Genomic DNA, 24459 nt, shown 5'->3' with positions numbered 1-24459 from the left:
CCCATGTCGCATTTGATATGCCAAACACAATCACAAGTCTCACAATGCAGACGTTACTGGGCCCACTCCAGCAAACAATGGGAGGACACTGCTACAGTGCTATTCACTTATTTACTTATATCTGTCCTATTAATAGAGTTATAAAATAAACTTATTTGCAGCAGTGTTCGACTTATGCCTGGGTTTTGAAAAAGTCTTCATACATTTAACCAATTTAATATATATTTGTTTATATCAAAGTCTTTACTTAAAGACTTAAATCCTCTTTTATTTTGATGGCTTTTGTTTGAGTGAATTGTTTACTATATTACTTTTACATAATCTCAGGAAGGAACACTCAGTATCACCTTTCAATTGTTAGAAATATAACCACTTGATTTGCCAATATTTTCCTTGGATGCATCTACCAGAACAATTCCAGAGCACAGAGCCAAGAGTAAGCTCTCAGAGCTGCCAGATATGGCTCAAAACCAAAACAAGATGCCCAGAAAAGAATATGACTCATGAACAAGGCTTCTGAACTGAAGTACCAGGATTCAATCCTGTGTTAGAGACAAGAGTGCAGAGACTCTCCCTGCAGGGTGGGGACCGGGCTGCAGGGGGCGCCAAGACCCAGGGCCAGACTTGCAGGCCTGAAGGGGTGCAGAGATGAAAAGGGTTTCTCTTCAAAATCAGGGATACTGTGTGACTGAAATCAAATCACAAACAGCTTTGTAAGGGTCTATCTCGCAGATTTAATTAAAAAATGATAAATAAAAGCATTTTTAAAACACCAGAAAAATAAATTTTGTTTTGTTGAGAAAACCAAAACAAAAATAAGCATAAGACACAGAAGGTTAAATTGTGCATACTTAACTGTTTGGGGAGGAACATTTATCATATTGATAAGGCAGTAAAATCTGTATGCAGGAGGTGTTTGTGGACTTCTTAATATCCCCAATGGAAACCTCTGGGGCATTAGGTTGGTTTTGTAGTCTCATTGTAGTATGCCTTCGGGAGTTACAGGATCCCAGAAATAACGTCAGTCCCTGTCTGTGTTCCAGGACAGGGACTCATCTTCTCAAAAAAGGGTCAGAATGTGGACCTATTCACTCCCCTTGAAGATGGACATGGAGGCTTCCACCAACCCCTTCACAGGTTGGACCAGGCCTTAAGTTATGAGTTCTCCCTCCTCATTAATATGCAAAGTATGCAAGGGATACTGAGTTAAATGCAGATATGCATGTGTCCTAACAACCTCAAACATCAGGCATACCCACACCTTCAGAAGCCCCTGAGTACACGGTTCCCACCATGGATTGGACCTGGAGAATTCTCTTCCTGGTGGCTGTGGCTGCAGGTAAGCGTCCCCATGCCTTGGGCTGAGGGAACGAGGCCAGTCAGGTGGAGTCCAACCACTCATGTCTGCTGTCCACAGGTGTAAACTTCCAGGTACAGCTGGTGCAGTCGGTGGCTGAGGTTGGAAAACCTGGGACATCAGTGAAGATCTCCTGCAAGGCATCCGGATACACCTTCAGCAGCTACGATAATGAGCTGGGTGAGGCAGACGGCGGGACAAGGGCTCGAGTGGATGGTATGGATAAACGCTAACACTGGTGCTCCAAGCTACGCACCGAAGTTCCAGGGCAGACTCACACTCACTGTTAACATGTACAAGGAGACAGCCTACATAGAACTGAGCAGGCTGAGCACTGAGGACATGGCCGTGTATTACTGTGCGAAATACACAGTGTGACAAACAGATCCTGAGAGTGTCAGAAAACTGAGGAGGAGGCAGCTGTGCCTGGTGAGGAGATGACAGGAATGCGGATCCTTGACTTCCTCCTCAGAGAGTCAGGGTCTGAGACACAGAATGGGACTCACAGGGCCAGGCTTCATCCGAGGGAAAGGCTCAGTATCTCTGTCCTTCAGCAACAGCCAAGAGGAACATGATCTCTCTCTAGAATACCCAGTGTTATTCGTATTTTCTCCTAGGATTTTGTGAGAATCACCCCCGATCGTACATGAAGAACCACATGGAAGTTTGAGCTGGGGTCATTGCAGGTTTCTGAACTTTAGGTCTACCCATGGCAGAACCCCATTGCTCCACATTTTGTTTAAAATTCTGTCTCTGTAAGAAATCCTTTTCTCTGAGATGAATTTCTTTAAAAGAATGTCCTTTTGTATAGACACAAGAAGACAATATTATGCTTTTGTAACATGGGATTTCATTGACTTCTAATATTATTCATTCTCAGGCATCGATTTTCTCAACTTAAGCCTCAGTTATCCTCAATTCCTAGTGCCCCCAAAAGCAGCATCCGAACGAGGGACTGGATGGAACCAGGTCAAACGGTATGTGCTATGTGCTACCCTGGCATCGAGATGGGCCTGACCAAAGTGCCACAATTCTTAACTATAAGTTAAGAGTTTGATCCTGGACAAATGCTGTCATGACCCAAAAGTAGCGATGATACTAGGACCCTGCTAGGGATAAGAAAGACTAATCTGGCCTGAGCACTGTAGGCTATGATTGGGATGACCCCAGGAGAGCAATTCTATAAGCTTAATGCATCTCTCACTGTGTTCATTCAAAATGATTAATATTTTGAATGTTCATATGTTTGTTGTACAAGGAGAGGAGAAACACACCCATGGGATTCCTGCTGAAAGAGACTCTGTCCTAGAAGCAGCATCCCTTGAGGGAGAGAAATTTAACGCTAACGAGTGTGACCACACCTATGTGTGAGTCCAGTCTCTCATGGTTTTGGGATTTAACTAGACTGTAAGAGTTGGCTGGGGGATAAGGGCCAGAGACAGAGCGAGAAGGACCAGGAATTCCAGACTGGGGCCCTAGAGAGGAGAGAGAGAGAGAGAGACAGAGAGAGAGAGAGAGAGAGAGAGAGAGAGAGAGGAGTGAAGGGGGATGAGAATGGAATAAAAAGCACCTGATCAATCAACTGGCTTGGTTCTCACTTCATGCACCGTCTGCCCCATGGCCAGGGCTGGGAGAGTGTCCTGGGTATCCCAGAATCCTGGGCGGCCAGGGGAAGAGCCGTTGGGGCCACCCCCTGGCCACCCTCGGAGAATTTTTACAACTCTCCTAGTGTTACACACTTCCAACTGGATCCAGAAAGTCTGAGGCATTGCTCTGAATACATTTTACTAATAAATTTTACATACATGAGGAACACTTGGAAAGAGTCTGTCTACCCTCTGTGGGCCTTACCGTGCTTACTGAGTTGAAAATCACTCAACTTTATGAAACACAGGAAAAACTAGAGTATATCATGCTGAGTGAACCAGTCAGCAGAAAAGGGAGAGATAAAGAATCATCTGTCTCATAATATGGGCTTAAAGGATACACAGCAAGATAGCAACAATGGCTAAGAGCAGCACAATAGGAGAACTGATCCACACAGTTGAGTTTTGGGGAAAGGGGCTTTAACCCTGACTTCAATCTCTGAATCCTCACAACATCCGATTCCCTGAACTCCAAGACTTGAACCTGTTTCAATCTATCAGGTCCTGCACCAAGTCCCAGGGGCTCAGAATGGTTGTCCCATCTGCACACAGAAAGGGCACTGGGACAGGAAGTGCTCCCTGGTGAACAGAGGTGTGGGGGAGTCTCCTAGCCTGACCAATGTCTAACCATGTTTCTGTGTCCTGGGACACACAGGAACCTCAGTTACCCTCATTCAGTCCCTGGAGGAGACTTTCAGTTTCCTGTTTTGGGGAAGGCCAAGGCACACAGGCTCCTGTGTTCAACATCTCTATAGGGGACCCTCAGGTCACATTCTAAATGACAGGAAGAAAGGCAATGTTTTGGCTGACACTGAGGGCATGTTTTCTGCCCTTTCTAGAGTCTCAGGAAACTCCTCTCCTCTCAAAGGTGTTGAGTTCAAAAATCCCAGATAGGGGCTGGAGTGATAGCACAGCGGGTAGGGCGTTTGTCTTGCACGCAGCCAACATGGCCGACACAGGTTCGATTCCCAGCACCCCATATGGTCCCCTGAGCACCGCCAGGAGCAATTTCTGAGTGCATGAGCCAAGAGTAACCCCTGAGCATCGCCGGGTGTAACCCAAAAAGCAAAAAAAAAAATCCCAGATAGTTTCTTCCATGCCCTGTCTTCCCTGATGAGGTTTCATCATGAAGTGAGGAACTTCTCCTTGGGACTGGGGAAACGTCCCCCTTGCAGAGGCCATTGATCAAATGCTTGGACCCCCATCTCCATGCACGTAGTTATCTCATAAGTACAGGGACTCTGGGAGCAAGGAGATGGTCCATCTGTCTTGGGCAGTAGACACTCAAAGGTTCATGAGTGCAACTTGGCTGAGACATAGTTGCCCACATGGGTCATTGACCATTAGTCATATGACAGATTATTAGGAGAGCTGTGGGTCCATAGAGGCTGAGGGAAAATGCCTGTGTGCACTAAGAAGCAGGTGGCAGAGAGAAGCAGGGGATTGTTATGCCTTGAAGAAGCAGCTGGAGCAATGGCCTTGATGCTCCAAGGCAGAGGCAAGGTTGAAGTATTGCTGACACCAGAGATGTCTCTCTCCCACTGGTAAACAACAAATAAAGTCCCATTAATCTACATTATTATTAGAAATGTCAAAAAAGATGGGGTTTGGGAAACTCTCTAAGGTCCAATGTCCTCTAGTGGCCAAAGGGCTGTGCCAAGGAGAACTCCAACACCTCCACGCATCCAGTGGACACCGTCCCCTTAATAATGAGCCCAAAGTTGGGGGTGGTCCCCTGAGTATTCTGGGACTCTCTAAAGGGATTCTAAGGCAGGCAAGATTAGAAAACTCTCCGGGCTGTGCTCCATGCAAGAATAGAGTAGGAAATTACCATCACTGTGTCATGCTTTAAATGTGATTGCTGATTGTGTGATCACCCTATGGTCACAGCTGTGTGAATATCCCAATCCTGCTCTTAAGCTATCTAACTCTTACACGTATTAAGGGAAACAGTGGTTTATGTGTTTGGAGCTAAGGTGCTTGGGTTGTGGAGCAGATTTTGTGTTCAATAAATGGTCAAACTGGGGCCAGAGAGATGGCACAATGGGCAGGGCCTTGCCTTGCATTTGGCCTGAGCAACCTGATATTATTTTTGTCGCTCCAACACACAAATCCTGATCCCCTCAAGAGTGTTTCTTTGTGCACAGAGTCAGGAATAAGGCCTGAGCACCACCAGGAGTGGCCCATCACCTCTGACCTCCCCTCGCTGTCACATATTTTTTAAAAAAATCAATTAAAAACCTTTCAGGCTATTTCCTTGGTCAAGGCTTTTGTGGATAACTTGCAACCAGGAAATGCCACAGATTCTGTCTCACCTTTTGAGACTGACCCTGGGGGACATAGGAAAAAGGCACCCTAGTCTTTGACACTACGGTGGTAAATTAAAGGAGGGTCTGAGTTTTCCCATCTCCACTTTGTGTTTGGCACCAAGACTTCAGTTCTCTGAGAAGTAAAATATATTTGTTCTTCTGCTGCTTCCTAACTTAATTTTATTATTTTTTTCATAATGCTATCAACCTGTCTTCTCCTAAATCTAAAGAGTGAGACTAAATATCTTTATAACAGCCAGGCACTGAGCAAATTCCAGCTGCACATCCATGTGTTGAAAAACAAACTCAATATGTTGATACAGTGGATCACTCCTTAGCAATGAATCAGTGTCTCCCTGACCCTTATAACCTTCATGAATGGTCTGGCAGCATGTGGGAGGCTGGGTAGGGTGGGAAAGAGGAATTACTGGGACAACACATAGCTCCTAGGGTGAGTGATCAGTACACTGTTCTGTGGCAACGCTTGCACAGTGCCAGTGCTGTAAACAAGATCTATGTGCAGACTTTATGGCATTTCTGACAAATTTTTAAAGTTAGTTGTAACATAGTTAATAAAATTTTTAAAAATGTCAGTTTCCCTGGAGCTGTGGCTGCCTGGGACCAAGAAGCCCCTCCCGGCCAGTTTTTCACCTGGAACTGCGAGGGATGGGAACCAAGGCACACAATGTCCATCTATAGCTCCAAGTTCCAGGTAGCTTCTTTCTGCATGCACCCAGGTACCCCCGAACGAAAATGAGGACATAAGTTACCAAAACTTATTGGGACAGGGCAAAAGCTGTGTTAAGAGGAAATTTTATAGCTCTACCAGCATTCCTCAGGAAGGAGGAGTGAGCCCACATAAGTAAACTAACCTCACAGCTCAAGAACTTGGAGAAGGACCAATAAAAGGAGCCCAACCCAGGCAGTAGGAAGGAAATAATAAAGCTTGGAGTAGAAATAAACAAGACGGAAACCTATAAACCAATGCAAAAGATCAACGAAAACAAGAACTGGTTCTTTGAGAAAATAAACAAGATCGATAAACCTCTAGTAAGACTCACAAAAAAAGGGAGAGAGAAAACCCTAATAAACAGAATCAGAAATGAAAAGGGGGACATACAACAGAAACTACAGAAATTCAAAGGATCCTTAGAGATTACCTTGAGAATCTTTATGCCACGAAACAAGAAGACCTCAAGAAAATGGATAAATTCCTAGATCTCTATTGCCTCCCAAGGCTGAACCAAGAAGACCTGGAATACCTGAACAGACATAACACCATCAAGGAAACTGAAATGGTAATAAAAAGTCTCCCCAAGCACAAAACGCCTGGCTCAGATGGATTCACTATTGAATTATTCCAAATCTTTAAAAAGGACTTACTCCCAATCCTCTTTAAGGGTTTCCAAGAAATTGAAGTATCAGAAACACTTCCAAACAGTTTCTATGCAGCAAATATCACCCTAATACCAAAAGCAGACAGTGATACCACAAAGAAACAGAATTATAGGCCTATATGCCTGATGAACACGGACACAAAATCCTCAACAAAATATTAGTCAATAGAATCCAACGACTCATCGAAAAGATCATACACCATGACCAAGTAGGAGTTATCCCAGGGATACAAGGATGGTTTAATATTCGCAAGTCAAATAACATAATTAATCATATAAATAAAAGAAATGAGAAAAACCATATGATCATATCAATAGACTCAGAGAAAGCACTTGACAAGATCCAGCACCCGTTTATGATGAAAACCTTCAGCAAAATGGGCATCGAAGGAAATTTTCTCAATATAGTCAAAGCCACATACCACAAGTCCACGGCAAGTGTCATTCTCAATGAGGAAAAACTAAACACTATCTCTCTAAGATCGGGAACAAGACAAGGTTGCCCGCTCTCACCACTCCTATTCAATATAATACTGGACTCCTGGCCATAGCAGTTAGGTAAGAAAAAGAAATCTAGGGCATACAGATAGGAAAGGAAAAGGTCTAGCTATCACTATTTGCAGACGATATGATACTATACTTAGAAAACCCTAAAGACTCTACAGAAAAGCCCCAAGAAACAATAGGTCGGTATAGTAAAGTGGCAGGCTACAAAATCAACACCCAAAAGTCCATTGGCTTTCTTATATACAAATAACGAAAGAGAAGAAAGAGACATTAAAAAAACGATCCCGTTCACAATAGTACCTCAGAAAATCAAGTACCTCAGAATCAGCTTAACCAAAGAGGTGAAGGACCTTTACAAGGAAAATTACAAAACACTACTTCAAGAAATGAAAGAGGATACTAGGAAATGGAAACACATCCCCTGCTTATGGATGGGGAGGATTAACATTATCAAAATGGCAATGCTGCCTAAAGCACTATACAAATTTAATGCGTTCCCTATTTTTCTTTTCAGGATATCCATGACATTTTTCAAAGAAATAGACAAAACACTCCTAAATTCATATGGAACAATAAACCTTTAAGAATAGCTAAAGAAATCCTTGGGAAAAAGAAGATAGGTGGCATCACCTTCCCCAACTTCAAACTCTACTATAAAACAGTAGTAATTAAAACACCATGGTATTGGGCTAGAAACAGACCCGCAGACCAATGGAGCAGAGCTGAATATTCTGTCACAGACCCCCAAATATATGATCACTTAATCTTTGACAAAGTATCAAGAAACGTGAAGTGGAACAAGGAAAGCCTCTTCAACAAGTGGTGCTGGGAAAACTAGATAGCTATCTACAAAAAAAAAATGAACTCTGAGGCCAAGCACAAAAGTCAGATCAAAGTGGATTAAAGACCTCAATATCAGACATGAATTCATAAGATTCATGAAGGAAAATGTAGGCAGAACCCTCCACGACATTGAAGATAAAAGCATCATTAAGGATGAAACAGCACTGATCATGCAAGTGGAAGCAAACATAAACAAATGGGATTACATCAAACTAAGAAGTTTCTGCACTTCAAAAGAAACTGTGACCAAAATACAGAAAGAGCCCAAAGAATGGGAAAGAATATTTACCCAATACCTATCTGATAAGACACATTGTATTTACTGGTTTTGGCACTCTTGGAACGCCTTCAAGAGTGTCGAAGAAAGAGCTAGGAAGTAAAAGAATCTCTGGCTCTGAGCACATCTCTTGAATTCCACTGTTCTTCCTGCATTAACATACGCCTCAGAGACCTGAACCCTACAAAAACAGGATGAGAACACGATTCGTGTCTCCCAAAGAGGAATTGAAAGAGCTATGCTTAAAGTATCACGCCTCACACAAATGAGAGAAAAAGTCCAGAGTTCTGACCTCCGTCAATGGTCAAGAATCAGGGATGCTGTCTCATTTGCCAAGGCAACGAAAATCAGATAGGCTGGACACGTGATGAGATTTGGAGAAGACCGCTAGACTAGAACAGTTATAGACTGGATTCCAGGGACATCAAAAGACTGCCTGGCCGCCCACCTACGAGATGGTCAGACTTCTTTGTGAAGACCCTGAACGATCGGTTTGAAGCTTTTCCCGCTCCTAGATCGACCAAACACCATTGGGCTACACTAGCATGTGACACTTATGAATGGAGACATTACTGGTGTCCGCTCGAGCAAATAGGTGAGTAATGGGATATCAAGTGATCAACTGACCCGTCTGATAAATGATTAATATCCAGGATATACAAGACACTAGTAGAATTTTACAAGAAAATAACTTCCAACCCCATCAAAAAATGGGGAGAAGAAATAAACAGAAGTTTATTCAAAAAAGAAATACAGATGGCCAAAAGGCATATGAGAAAATGCTCCACATCGCTAGCCATCACTTAATCACTTAATCACTTAATCACTTAACTTCCCATTAGTCTTCAATTTGCTCGAGCGGGCGCCAGTAACATCTCCATTTGTCCCTGTTGCGTGCTAGTGCAGTCCAATGGCATCTGTTTGCTCTGGGAATATGAAGAGCATCAAACCGATCATTCATGATCTTGATGAGGAAGTCTGACCATCTGGGAGGTGGGTGGTCATGAGGTCCTTGACATACCGTGGAATCCAGTCACTAACAGCTCTAGTCCAGCGGTCCTCTTTAAATCCCATTACATGACCAGCCCATCTGATTTTTGACACCTTAGCAAATGAGACAGCGTCCCTGATTCTTGATTGTCGATGGATGTCGGAAATCCGGATTCTTTCTCTCATTTGAGTGAAACGTGATATTCCAAGCATAGCTCTTTCTATTCTTCTTTGGGAGATCTGAATAGCATTCTCATCCTGTTTGCGTAGGGCCCAGGTCTCTGAGGCATATGTTAATGCAGGAAGAACAGTGGAATCAAAGAGATGTGCCCGGAGCCGGAGATGCTTCATCCTCCTAGCTATTTCTTCGACGTTCTTGAAGGCATTCCAAGTCGGTCTCTTCCTCCTGCGCAGCTCGGGTTCCAGGTCATTTGTCATGTTGACTTCTCGACCTAGGTAGACATAGCTGTTGCATTCGGAGATGGTCGTTCCATTGAGAGCGAATGGGGCGTCAGGAACAAGGCTGTTTCTCATAAACATTGTCTTCGTAAGATTCAGCTGTAGTCCTACCTTTCCACACTCACGGTCAAAGTCGGCCAACATTTGTGCCGCTTGGCTGATGTTTGGTGTTATTAAAACAATGTCATCAGCAAAGCGGAGGTGGTGTAGTTGCCGACCATCTATCTTCACTCCCATTCCTTCCCATCCCAGTCGTCGCATGATGTTCTCGAGGGTGGCACTGAAGAGTTTCGGTGAAATGGTATCAGCCTGCTGAACCCCTCTCTTGACATCAACGATCACTTCTTTGTAGAATGGTGAGATCCTGGTAGTGAATCCGCAATACAGCTCACGGAGGATCTTGATGTATTGGGCTTGAATGCCCTGATTGACTAGGGCTTCAATGACCGCTTCCATCTCAACAGAATCAAAGGCCTTCTTTAAATCAATGAACGTTAAACAGAGCGGCATCGTGAACTCCTGAATAACCTCAAAGAGCTTGGTTATCATGTTTATATGGTCAATGGTGCTGAATCCTTTGCGGAACCTGGCTTACTAGCATGGTTGTCCTTCATCTAGTGTTCTGCCAATCCTATTTAGAATGACTCGAGTGAACAACTTGTAGATGACAGACAATAGGCAGATCGGGCGATAGATGTCAATATCATGGATGTCTCCGTTTTTGAACAGTAGTACGGTCCTGCAGGTTTTCCATTGTGATGGAACCTTGCATTCAGACAGGTAGCTAGTGAAGAGCCGAGCCAGTGTATTGATGAGTACTGACGGCAGGTTCTTCAGGTGTTCAGGTCTGACCTTGTCTGGGCCGGGTGCTGTTTGTTTTTTACCGACGAAATGGCGTGTCGGATTTCGGAAGGGAAAACGTTGGGAACGACATATCCATCCTGTGGAATTTGGTATGTCGGCAAGTGGACATGGCTATTGAAGAGATTTGAGTAGAAGTCATGCATAATCTTCTCCATTGCTGTTCTGGGGGATGTGTTGGATCCATCAGGACATCGGAGGGCAGTCATCTTGGTCTTGTAGTTGGCGAAGGACAGGTGGGCGTTACGAATACTTTTCCTGACTTCTGCCGCATCTACCAGTACTTCTGCTCTTCTCTCTTTGAGGTCTTCTTTGATCGCATCTCTGCACTGCTTTGTGAGCTCGGACGTTAGCTTGCGGTTGCCTGAGGCATGTGACAAACCACGCTGGCGAATAAGCTCAAGAGTTTTTGAAGACAGGCGTTTTTTTGTGGCTATATCTCTCGGCGTTCCTCACACAATCATGGAGATGCTGAACCAGTCGATCATATTCCTCGTCAATGTTGTCAACAATGGCATCTTCCCATGTTGCCTCAATAGTGCCAAAGAGTTCCCAGTTGGTGGTCGTTCTGGGAGTTCTCTTTTTGAACTTTGCAGCCCTTTCTCCCCGCTCTGTGAAGTAGAATTTTGCACGAAGGAGACAGTGGTCCGATCCCGTTCGAAATTTTGGGACAACAGCGACATCGGTCAGGCAAAACCGCCAATTTTATATGATGTGGTCTATTTCGTTGTGGAATCGTCCACTGGGAGACTCCCTTTTCCAACGTTTAGATTCTGCCTTCTGGAACTGTGAGTTACCATGAATGGTCCTGGTCGACATGATGACCTCAGACAGTCTCTCACCCTGTTTGTTCCATTCTAGGCCATGGGTCCCAATGTGAAGTTCTTCAGCTGATCTTCTGGGTCCTATCTTGGCATTAAAATCACCCACAATGATCTTGTAGAAGGTGTGGTATTCTTTATAGAACTTCTCCAGCTCCGTGTAGAACTTCTCGATTTCTCTTTCATCATAATGAGATGTTGGTGCATAGACAACGACGATAGAAACTGCAGGCAGTGTTCCTCATCTATTCCAATATAAACGTCCGATTCGTGTTGTTAGGCATTCGAATGAATCAATGCTCATGGCCAAGTTTGTGTTGACAAGGACACCGACGCCTCCGACACCTCTTTTATCGCATGTTCCGAGGAACAATTCTTCTCCAGTGTCGAAAACGGCATGGTGAGTTTCGTGCCTTCTTGTCTCGGTCACACCAATGATGTCATACTTGATCATTCGCGCTCGTACCATCAGGTCCTGGATGGATGCATCTGATGCTAGCGAATGTGCATTTAAAGTACAGACGATGATTTTTGTCTTCCTTTGTTGTGGCAGCCTAGTTCGGCCTTGAGATTTTGTCGGCCTCTCCTTTGTCATCCTTCTCCGTGCTGCCATGTCGGTGAAGCCTTCATGGTCAGGTGAATGAGACCAGTTGTAGTTACTGGTTTTGGCATATCGAATACACAACAGATAGCTTGCCAGGCTCTTCTGTGCGGGCGGAATACTCTCGGTAGCTTGCCAGTCTTTCCGAGAGGGATAGAGGCTTTTGGGCGACCTCTAATCACCCTTGTAGGTGTTACCATATTTTAACCCTATCAAATATGGTATGACAATTCCGAAAGATGGGTATTTAGTGTCTTATAATGTGTCGTGTGACCGCGAAGTGGCTGCGCGGGTCCAGAATGCGTCCTGGAGTGTGGCGATGGCTGGGTAGTGAAGGTAGTGTCGATAGTGGAAGTCTGCCAGTGGGGTATTTATCTGGGTATGCTGGGTCTTCTGTGCGCGATCCGATCCGTGGGTGGTTGATAGAAGCAGAGAGGGCAGGGTAGGGTAGGCCTCCTGATTAGAATCCTTTTGTCACCTGTGGTTGGTGGGAGCAAGCAGAGAAACTCTGTTCCTGGGTCCGCAGAGCTGGAGTCCAAGGTCTCAGAGAGTTCCGCTTATCTTGTTCTGTGGGTCTTCAGTCGTGCATGAGTCTTGGCCAGAGCTTCCACGTGGGTCCAGAAAGCGTCCTGGAGTGTGGCGACGGCTGGGTAGTGGAGGTAGTGCAATGCTTAAGAGTCATTTCATCAGAAAGAGAAATTCAAAGGTGGATTTTCTGTGTTTTTTAGTTGTGGAGGCACCCCTGGGTGTACTCTGTCTGTCTCCCCTATAGTACTCAGGGATCAGGCTAGTGGTGCATAAAAATGAACATGTGCAAAGATGCTCCAATTCTATTGATCCTGCTCAAGTTGCTGTGAAAATCGCTATCACCCCCTTGTTCACCAATTCGCTCGAGCGGGCCCAGTAACATCTCCATTCATCCCTGTCATGTGGGTTATGTGTCAGTGTGGCTTGACGACATATTGTGGGCTCCTTCAGGATCAGGAGAATGAGGACCATTCATTGTTACTGTTTTTGACATATCGAGTACGCCACGCCTAGCTTGTCAGGCTCTGGCGTGTCAGATTTCGATAGGGAGAACATTTGTAAAGACATATCCATCCTGTGGAATTTGGTATGTCAGCAGGTGGACATGGCTATCGAAGAGACTTGAGTAGAAGTCATGGATAATCTTCTCCATTGCCCTTCTGGAAGATGTGATAGATTCATCAGGATGTCGGAGGGCAGTCATCTTGATCTTGTAGTTGGCGAAGGACAGGCGGATTACAAATACTTTTCCCAGCTTCTGCCTCATCTACAAGCACTGTTGCTCTTCTCTCTTTGAGGTCTTCCTTGATTGCTTCTCTGCACGGCTTTGCAAGCTCAGACGTTTGCTTGTGGTTGCCTGGGGCATGCGCCAAGTCACCTTGGCAAATAATCTTAAGAGTTTTTGAAGACAGGTGTTTTATTGTGTGGCTATCTCTCTCGGTGTACCTCACACAATGATGGAGGTCCTGAACCAGTCAGTCGTATTCTTTGACGATGTTGTCAATGACAACCTCTTCCCATGTTGCAGCAATACTGCCAAGGAGCTCCCAATTGCTGGTCGTTCTGGGAATTCTCTTCCTAAACTTTGCAGCCCTTTCTCCCTGATCTGTGAAGTAGAATTTTACACATGAGACGGTGGTTCCTATCCCATTTGGAAGTTTGGGACAAGAGCAACATTGGTCAGTCAAAACCGTCGATTGGATATGATGTGATCAATTTCGTTGTGGAGCTGTCCACCGGGAGACTCTCATGTCCAACGTTTAGATTCTGCCTTCTGGAACTGTGTGTTACTATGGATGGTCTTGTTCGACATGATGAACTCAGACAGTCTCTCACCCTGTTCATTCCATTCTAGGTCATGGGTCCCAATGTGGAGTTCTTCTGCTGATCTTCTTGGTCCTCTCTTGGCATTAAAATCACTGACAATGATCCTGTAGAAGGTGTGGTCTTCTTTATAGAACTTCTTCAGCTCCTTGTAGAACTTCTCAATTTCTTCATCATAATTGGATGTTGGTGCTTAGTTTCTTGGGTGTTCCATGGAATTACGGGGTATAAGTATGTGACACAGCCTGTGTCCAGGTTCCATGCATTTGGGAGGTGGTTAGAGGGCAATCCTCTACTCACGGTCAGCATGCTTGTGCCCTTATAAAATGTGTTAGTCTGAGCATTAAGACCAGGTTCCAGGTATAATAGTTTGGGATTGAGGGCTCACCATGAACTCTTTCCAGGCACCTGATGGGACTGAGATTATGTAGTGATGACCCCAATAACAGGGTCCTGAGGTTCATGGTTATCTTCTGGTGCTGAGTTACATACAGGACAGAGGAGATGAGGGACTCCTGGCCACGCTAACCACACCAGGAAGGTCACTAGGTGAGGCATCTTCCTTGTCCTTAAGTAGGCTCAGCACCAGTGAGAAAGAACAAATCCACCCTCATAACTACCTTGACTATTTTAGAGTGTAGCTGCTCAAGGAAAATGGATTTTTATCCAAGGTACATGAATAAATAAATGTGTGTAAAAACTCAACTCATAATTCCATGGAGCACCTGAGCGCTGAGTTTTAAAAAAATGTGAAATTTGATTGACATGGATTAGAACAGGTCAAGTCATAATTCACAGGGACAATTCCACTGCCTGTAAGGCCCCAGGTATTCCATATGCAGTGGTAGAACAGGAGCCACCACAGGGACACGGAGGGTCAGGGGCCTGTCTAAAGGGTAGAGGCCTTGGGGGGTTGGGTTTGGTCATCAGGGACCCGAGACAAGGGGGATTCTCCTCCCCACCTGCCGTTTCGCCCTGAGAAACTCCTGCTTCCTGAGAGCTCCTCAGCACGTTTTCTGTACTGGAGGAAGAGGCCTGGCTCTGACAGGGCCCCAGGGACAAACCTGAGTGCTGTGAGCCACACTCAGCACCTCCTCCCAGGGACCCCACACAACAGCCTCCGCCGGATCCCCTCCTTTATCTACAGAGGCTTCCCTATGCAAATCTTCACTCGGGACCCGGGATTAAAACCACGTTCACACTCACCCCAATACGGACTCCCTCTCCCCCTACACGGTGTCTGAGATCATGGACCTCATGGGTAGGAACGTGCATCAGCGCTGGTTCCTCCTCTTTTTGGTGGAAGCTCCCAGCTGTGAGTGTATCCTAGACAGAGGCTCTAAGGTGGGCAGGGCATGGGGCTTCTGATCCCGTGACTCACTGTGGGTCTCTGTTCCCAGTTGTCCTGTGCCAGGTAGAGCTGCAGGAGTCAGGACCAAGCCTGTTGATGCCCTCGCAAAGGCTGTCCCTCACCTGCTTTGTCTCCAGATTTTCTCTAACCAGCCATGATGTACAATAGGTCGGCCAGGCCCCTGGAAAGGGACTGAATTGGATTGGGGGTATATGGAGTCATGGAAGTACATACTATAAACCCAGTCTTCAGTCTCAAGTCAGCATCTCCAGGGACACCTACATGAACCAACTTTATCTAAAACTGAGTAACTCAGTAACTGAGGACACAGCTGTGTATTATTGTGCAAAATACACACAGTGAGGGCAAGTCCCTGTGAGCCCAGACACAAACCTGCTGAGGGAGACAGGAGAGTTGCAGGGTTGTTTGTGACCACCAGGGGGTGCTGTGATCCAGGGATTCCAGGGCTGTGCTCCAGAGGCAAGAGAAGAGAGGGGAGAGAGGCTGGGACAGGTGGGCCTCTTTACTACTTAATTGAAATATATGAATAAAATTAAATATATCACCTATATACATTGTAATATATTTTAATAATTGCTTTCTCTCCTATTACAAATTTGCTTATTTCTCGTCCTTTCTCAGAGTCCATTAGAGAATGTTATGTCTTGCTAGGTCAGGTGTGGTTGATTTTTTTTTTAATCAAGATCTTTCTCTTCACAGAATGGAGAGATTTCTCTCCTCCCCTTCTTACTGTCACTGAGGGAACACGATGACAATAGCCTGAGTGTTGATGCTGGTGGGTCACAAACTCCCTGCGCTTCTCCCAGCAACAAATTCCCAAGACTCCCACACTCTGCTGCGGCCCCTGTGCTCGGTCTCTCCTTCCAAGGATCTGAGCTTCCGCCTGACTCCTCTCGGGAACCCCAGAGTGTGGTTAAGATGCAGGGGGCGTTATCATTGGATCCTGTCCATCCTGATGCTCTGTTCTCTGTGTACCACAGGTGAATAAGATTGTCTGACTTTATTCTTCTCCCTCTGACTAACTTCACTTAATTTGATATCCTCTAGTTCCATCCATGGAGCAGAAAACGCTGCTATTTTGTTTTTGCTTATAACTGCACAGTATCCCATTGTGTATATACACCAAAACTCCTTATCCATAAAGTTGTCATTAGGCATTAGGATTGTTTCCATGCCTTGGCAACTATTCTAAACGCTGCAATAAACATATGTCTACATGTATTTTCTCAAATGACTGTTTTCAAGCTAGGGTGAAGCTACCAAAAATAGAATCAGTTGTAACTTGGAGATTCTATTTTCACTAGTTAGATAAATCTTAAAGTGTTTTCCTTAGATTAGTTCACACAAACATAGAAACGTTGTTTTCTCTGGCATCCTTCCAAAACTATTTGTTTTCAGTATTTTTGATATAACCTATTCTCACCGGGAAGAGATAGTTTCATTGTCCTTTGTATTAACATTTCCTTTATAGTGTTGATAAACACTTTTTAATATGTCTACAGCCCACAGAAACGTTGCTTTAGTAAATAATCTATTTATTTCCACACCATTTTATCGTGTGTTATTTGTTCTGATGGGCTGGAGTGATGCATAGATGGTAGGGTGTTTGCCTCGCACACGGGCCGACCCGGGATCAATTCCTCTGCCCCTCTCAGAGAGCCCGGCATGTTACCGAGAGTTTCTTGCCCACATGGCAAAGCCTGGCAAGCTACCCATGATGTATTCGATACCAAAAACAGTAACAACAAGTCTCACAATTTGTTGGGAGATGTTACTGGTGCTCCTCGAGCAAATCGATGAACAACAGGAGGACAGTGCTACAATGCTACAGTGCTATTTGTTCTGATGTTGAGCTTGGTGAGTGCTATGAATATCTGATGTTTGGTGGGTACACATTTTCTTCCAGTCAGTTGTTACTTCAATTTTAATATCATTTACATTCTCATTAAAATCTTGTAATGGCTGGAGTGATAGCACAGCGGGTAGGGCGTTCGCCTTCAAGCGGCCAACATGGCCGACCCGAGTTCGATTCCTCCGCCCCTCTCGGAGAGCCCAGCAAGCTACCGAGAGTATTCGATATGCCAGACACAGTAACAACAAAGTCTCCAATGGAGACGTTACTGGGCCCGCTCGAGCAAAACTGATTTAGTTCCGTTTATTTATTTCAGTTTCTCTTCTCTTTGCCAATGAAATGAAACTATAGATGAGCCCTTTAAAGATTAATGTCAGGCAGGGGGGGAAGGGGGGGTGGGGGTCGGGGGGATATTATCCATGGTGGTGGAAAATGGGCACTGGTGGAGGGATGGGTATCTGATCATTGTATAATCGAAACCCAAGCACAAAAAATTGTAAATCTACAACTGTACCTCATGGTGTTTCACTAATAAAAAAAATAAATTAAAAAAAAATAAAGATTAGTGTCATGGAGAGACTGGTCGAGGTTTTCCTCTGTGTATTTTAAGGATTCTGCTGTCAAAGCTGAACCATAAGTCCACTTTTAATGAAATTATACATCTGCTGTGAGATATGGATTCAGTCTATCTTCTATTGTTGTCTTTGTATGTGGTGTTGTTTTCTCATTACACCATTTGTTGTAGAGTGTAGGATAACATTGGTTTGTCCTTTCTGTCTTGCCGCAGAGAGCTTAGGTTTATTGGGTTGCTCCCACCAAAGTTCTCCCATTTCTCTGCTTTTATTTGTAACTTCTTTCTTTGTTCTCTGTTGACTCGTTAATATTGTTTTTGTCCTCTTAAGTCCTTTGCATTGTAAATTCAGAGCAATGTCCTTTTTATATGGACACAAGAAGACAGTTAATGCTATGCTTTAGTAACTTGGGAGTTAACTGACCCTGAATGATTTTTACTTCCTGGAGATCTGTTCTCTCTACTTAAGCCTCAGTTGCCCTTACTTCTTAGCACCCCAAAATCAGGGTTCGGAAGAGGGACTGGATGGGCCCAGGGCAAGCTGTGAGCTATGTGCTACCCTGGCACGAAATGGGCCTGGCCAAAGTGTCATAATACTTTGTTATAAGTTAAGAGCATAGTCATGGACAAATTCTGTCATGATCAAAACAGTAATAACTATATTCTGTTCCTCCTAGGGTTAGTAAAGATTAATCTGGCCTGAGCACTATAATATCAGTCCGTGGCAAGATGTTCCTGGGAGAGCCACACTACAAACTCATTGTATCTCTTACTGTGTCCATACAAAATAACTTATATTAAGAAGTAGGATTATGATGTTAATTAAGGTGTTAATTAAGTTACTGGACTAAGGAGAAGAGGAACACCCCTAAATGGTGTTTCAGCCCTTGAGATTGATGGACAGTCAGGAAAGGTTTTCTTATGTTGATCTTGCTACTGAAAGAGTGTGGTTGTTACCCCCAGTGTTGGGGAACTGGAGAAGCGAGAGAGTTGGAGAGACAGAGAGCAGGACAGCAAGATGAAGCGTAGACAGACTAGAAAGGGGAACAGAGTGAGAAGAATGTAGAAGAATACAGGAGCAGGTGCCTGGAGAGAGAGAGAGAGACCAGACTGCAAGATGGAGTGTGGAGAGAAGAGTAGGAGAGTCAGGAAGAAACAGGAATGAGGACCAGTGTGAGACTAGAATGCGGAGCTCAGAGAGAGTGGAACAGGCGCGTGGGGAGAATGGAATAAAAGGCAACTGAACAGTCAACGGGGTTGGCCCTCATTTGCTCCTCCATCACCCCAGGACATGGACCGGCCAGGGTGGGGGAGAGGCCCAAGCCGCTTCCAACTTAGCCAGTGAAGGGGAGAGCCCCTGGGTCTTCCCTAGCCACCCGGAGATTACACAGGAGAGATTTTCCTTGCTCCATTCCAGGTGATGGAATCCTTTCCCAAAGATTCAACATGAAAAATGCAAGGATTTGTTCTGGGCTCTGAATTTTATACAATTGGATTGAGAATTTATATTCCTGAGACTCATGGGATGTTTTCTATAAATTCATGATATTCTTTAAAGCCTGTTCCCCAAGGAATGTCACAGGCCTCAGTGATGCCCCGTCAGCACTCAGTGATATCCCGTCAGCACTACTGCTATTTCTGCCAACTGACGTCTGGTACTCCCAGTTCCACTGTGAAAATACCACAGGCTTTTTGGCTGCCAGAAGTTACTAGAGTCACAGCTCTAGCTAAATAGTTTTTTGGGGGGAGGAACTTCACCCAATCCATGCCCTGACTACTAGGCATTTACATGCTCTGCTCCCACAGAGCACCGGGAACTTTGAAAACATAATTCTATTGTTTAACGGATGTGGACTGAATCCAGATAAGAACATCAGAACAACCGATGCTCTGTGGGTGTGCGTAGAGCAACAATCCTCTCAGTACTCTCTGACCTGAAGAAAATATGGACAAGGAGACTTTGGAGTCTTAGAAAAGGAAGGAAACAATGATCACTGCCCTTCAAACAGAACTGAATGAGAGAAAGAATAGACTCCACAGCTGAATGAGGAAACAAACAGAACTGAACGTTGTGGTTGTGTGTTGTGTGTGCATTTTGGCTACTGTACTTGGTGCTGCGTGAATACGACTATTATCACCTCCACTAGTTAATCCTTTTGGGTTCCGGGAGACAAAGAAATTAACCTAGGTTCATCTTAGTCTGAGGAGGAAGTGCTGAGCCCTGGTGACTCTCTGAGAAGGCAGTGGAGAGTGAGTCCAGAGTCGATTTTGTTTCACCTTGTGTTTGTGGAAGGAGGAATCACAACCTAGGACGTTTCTGTGTGCACAGAGGCTGAGTGAAGCCCTGTACTGTGAAGACACGTGAGGTGTGTCCTGACTCTGAACCTGCAATGACCCACCCACATTGGTTATAATTACATCTGAGTGGTCACTGACTCACTAGGTTGTTTCTGCACCCAACACTGAAGGTGATTTTGGTTTGTGATTTTGATCAGCCCATGACAAACGTTTTGTGTTTCACCTGAGTACAAACATATGGTCACTGTCTTCTTGTTTCAATTTCCTTCCCATAAACTATTTTGGATCAATGTGGAGCCAAAGTTTTTACTCATTTCATGCTTTAAGTTGTCAGCCACTTTTTAAATCACGATCATGATCACGACCATTAACATCTCCTTCGTCCTAGCCCAGAGATTCAAGACTCTTTCAGGGTTAGGAGAATGAGACCCTTCATTGTTACTGGTATTTGGCATATTGGGTACACCACGGGGAGTTTGCCAGACTCTGCCGTGTGGGCAGTTTACATTTGGTAGCCTGCCAGTTACTTAATATGCCACTTTTTTAATATGGCCCAATTATAGTAAATGAAATGATGACCATTATCAAAAGACAACCCCAAAACTGGGGAAAAATATCTGCTAACTACTCATCTTATGTAGAATTAATAAAACTCACTACTTATCTTTTGTCACAATCACGATCATCCTGTTGTTCGTCAATTGCCTCGAGCAGACCCCAATAACATCTCCTTCATCCTAGCCCTGAGATTTTAAAAAGTGCCATATTCAAGGCCCTTTCAGGGTTAGGAGAATGAGACCCATCATTGTTACTGGGTTTTGGCATATAGAGTACGCCACGGGGAGTTTGCCAGACTCTGCCATGTGGGCAGGTTATATTCGAAGCCTGCCAAGTTGTCCAAAGCAAGATGAGATAATAAGATGTCGCGGCAGCACACTTTCGGGAGCTGGGTTTTATAGTCTCTGGGTCTTGGCCATTGATGGGATTACATGGCGCCAGGGGGCCAGTTGGTGGGTGTGACCCCTGCCTACTGGAATATGGAGGATCTAGGTGGAGGATGCTCAGCCCCGATCTGAGCAGGCTTGGAAATCTCAGCCCCATGACCCGCATGCCTTTGTTCCTCTGCCGGTACCTTCATGCGTGTCGAGAGTGGTCTCAGCATGGTTGGTGGTTGGTTCTGGAGGTCTTCGGCTGCCGGAGCTCTGCTCGGGGAGGGGAGGGATACTCAACCCCCCCCCCCAGATGTCCTCAGAGAGGACAGCCAGGTGCGGGGGCAGGAGACTTTTTGCTGTTCTCTTCCTGGAGCTGGGTTTTATAGTCCCTGTGCAAGACCCAGACACTTATCTTATGTAGGATTAATAAAATTTATACAAAGGACTTGAAAAAACTAAGAGAAAAATAAAGCCTATCTAAAAATGAGGTTTTAAACGTATATATCCTTAAAGTAGAATTTGAGGCAGAGAATGGTATAAACAAATTGTCTATATCACTTATCAGAAAAATGCAAATTAAAAAACTATTGAGATATCATCTCACACCAGGGAGAAAGGCACACATCACAAAGAACCAAAACATTCTGTGTTGGCATAGATGTGGGGGAAATGAAATCCTCATTCTCTGCTGGTAAAAATATTAACGGGATCAAACTCTTTGGAAAAATTTGGATACTGCACAGTGTGCTAAAAATTTAGGTTCTATGTCACCCAGAAATTCCACTCTTGGCATCGACCCAAAGAACCCAAAACACTAATTGGAAATATATTTCCAAATTTTCTAAATGGACATGTCTATGTTTATAGCATCACAAGATTATATTCACAATAGCTTATTCTGAAACAACCTGAGTATCTGAGAACAGATGACTGGATGAAATACAACACATCTACACAATGGAATGCTGTACAGTCACCGGGAAAAATGAAACCATGAAATTTGCTTATAAAAGGAGGGAAGAGGAGGACTGGAGCAATAGCATAGTGGGTAGGGCGTTTGCCTTGCATGCGGCTGACCCAGGTTCGATTCCCAGCATCCCATACGGTCTCCCGAGCACAACCAGGAGTCATTCCTGAGTGCATGAGGCAGGGGTAACTCCTGTGCATTTCTGGGTGTGACCCCAAAAAAGGAGGGAAATGGAGAGTATCAGTCTGAGTGAAATGAGTCAGAAGAAAAGAGACAGGTATAGAATAAATGCACTCTTCTGTGGGATATAAACTTTGGTATGAGATTAATATTCAATGACAGGAAACAGGGGACAGTGGGACGGATCAATGGTTGAAAGCTTGCTACAAGTGTGTGTTTTGTGAAGGACAGAGAAGGATCAATATGACAGGAATAGTTAGATATGATCACTGGATAAGAACTAAATGTAGAACAGTTGGAAAAGGGATATACAAAATAACGTTTCAGTGTCTGTATTGAAATCAATACACCTAAGAGGGAGACAGACAGAGAGACAAAGAGACACAGAGAGAACCCATACAGGTTCCTAGGGATCAATAAAGGAGAAGGATGGCTCAAGTGATAATGACCAGATTCTGTAGTTGGGCTGTCTTTGTCCTTCTTGCCATAATCCTGTGCCTCCCCTCCCCTCTCTCTCTCCTTGCATATCTCTAAGTAAATTTCTTTAGATAATCCTAATTTACTTCTCTGTCCATCCCCCCTTTCTTACTATTCACAGAGAAACTGAAAGTGAGTCTCTGAGTTACACTTGGTCAGGTTTTCCCTCCTGCTGGGTGGAAAGATGTTTTCCAGACTTCTAACATGTATGAACAGAAATCAGCACTCAAGGATTTTTTCCATTTGGAGAAGCCCAGGTGCTCTCTTGAACACGGATCTCTCTTTCTCTCCACTTTCATTTCTCTAAGAAAATTTCTTTAAATAATGCTATTCTGCATCACTGAAAAAATTAGAGTTCAAGTCATATGTTCCATTAAACTTCATTAATTCGATCATATTCATTATCTGTTTACTTATAGTTGCCCTACTAACACAGTTATAGAATAAACTTGTTAGCAGCTGTGTTAGACTCACGTCTGGTTTTTGAAAAGCTCTTTATTAATTTAAAACATTTAATATATTTTTGTTTCTATTAAATTCTTTGAGCCAGAGCGATAGCATAGCATGTAGAGTGTTGGCCTTGCACGCGGCTGACCTGGGCTCGATTCCTCCACCCGTCTTGGAGGGCCCAGCAAGCTACCGAGAGTATACTGCCCACACAGAAAAGCCTGGAAAGCTCCCAGTGACATATTTGATATGCCAAACACAGTAACAACAAGTCTTACAATGGAGACGTTACTGGGCTCCCTTGAGAAAATCGATGAACAACAGGAGGACAGTGCTATTAAAGTCTTTACTTAAAGACTTAAATCCTCTTTTAGTTTGACGTTTTTTACTACTTTTGTTTCAGTGAATTCAGGACAGAGTCTCATTTCCTCAAACAAGGATCAGAACGTGGACCCCTTCACTCCCCTTGATAATGGACACGGTGACTTCCAACAGCCTCTTTTAAGGTTGGACCAGGTCTTCATCTATGAATTCTCATCCTCATGAATATGCAAATTATACGAGGGACACTGAGTTAAATACATATGTGTCTGTGTCCCGAGAACATCACACAGCCGACACAGCCACACCTTCAGAAGCCCCTGAGTACACGGTCCCCACCATGGACTGGACCTGGAGAATTCTCTTCCTTGTGGCAGTGACTGCAGGTAAGCGTCCCCATGCCTTGGGGTGAAGGAACAGTGCCAGTCAAGTAGAGTACACCCACTCCTATCTGCTGTCCACAGGTGTGAACTCCCAGGTAGAGCTGGTGCAGTCGGGGGCTGAGGTGGGAAAACCTGGGACATCAGTGAAGACCTCCTGCAAGGCATCTGGATATACCTTCACCAACTACTACATGCATTGGGTGCGGCAGGCCCCGGGACAAGGGCTCGAGTGGATGGGAAGGATATACCCTAACTCTGGTGCTACATACTATGCACCGAAGTTCCAGGGCAGACTCACACTCACTACAGACAAGTCCAAGGACACAGCCTACATGGAACTAAGCAGGCTGAGCACTGAGGACACGGCCATGTATTACTGTGCGAGTGACACAGTGTGACAACCACATCCTGAGTGTGTCAGAAACCTGAGGGGGAGGCAGCTCTGCCGGGTGAGGAGATGACAGGGACGCTGATCCTCCTGACTTCCTCCTCAGAGAGTCAGGGTCTGATACACAGAATGGGGCTCACAGGGCCAGGCTGCATTTGAGGGAAAGGCTCAGGATCTCTCTCTGTCCTTCAGCAACAGCCAAGATGAAGATGGCTTCTCTCTAGAATACCTGCAGTTACTCATATATTCTTGTTGGATTGCACACTTGTGCTTCCCAGACGCTAGAGGAAGAATCACTTTTAAGGATTTGCGGGGGGCTTAGCAGGTTCTTGGACTGTTTCCTCAAGAACAG

At 44.7% G+C, this 24459-nt stretch overlaps 1 pseudogene and 1 gene segment (V, D, J or C); both read left to right on the top strand.

The window, feature by feature from the left end:
• Positions 1 to 1293: 1293 nt before the first annotated feature.
• On the top strand, positions 1294 to 1735 carry LOC130030702 (immunoglobulin heavy variable 1-8-like; annotated as a pseudogene).
• A 21941-nt stretch (positions 1736 to 23676) lies between these two features.
• Positions 23677 to 24105, top strand: LOC130030580 (immunoglobulin heavy variable 1-2-like; the record flags this gene model as incomplete). The annotated part of the segment is given in 2 exon segments: positions 23677 to 23722; positions 23801 to 24105. Coding segments are annotated over 2 exon segments (351 nt in total), but the record flags the coding sequence as incomplete, so codon positions are not given.
• Between the last annotated feature and the right edge of the window lie 354 nt (positions 24106 to 24459).

Source organism: Sorex fumeus, unplaced genomic scaffold, assembly GCF_029834395.1.
Source record: "Sorex fumeus unplaced genomic scaffold, SorFum_2.1 ptg000044l, whole genome shotgun sequence".
Taxonomy (NCBI): Eukaryota; Metazoa; Chordata; class Mammalia; order Eulipotyphla; family Soricidae; genus Sorex; species Sorex fumeus.
The sequence above is the reverse complement of the archived record's forward strand: the minus strand, read 5'-3'. Positions and strand labels throughout refer to the sequence as shown.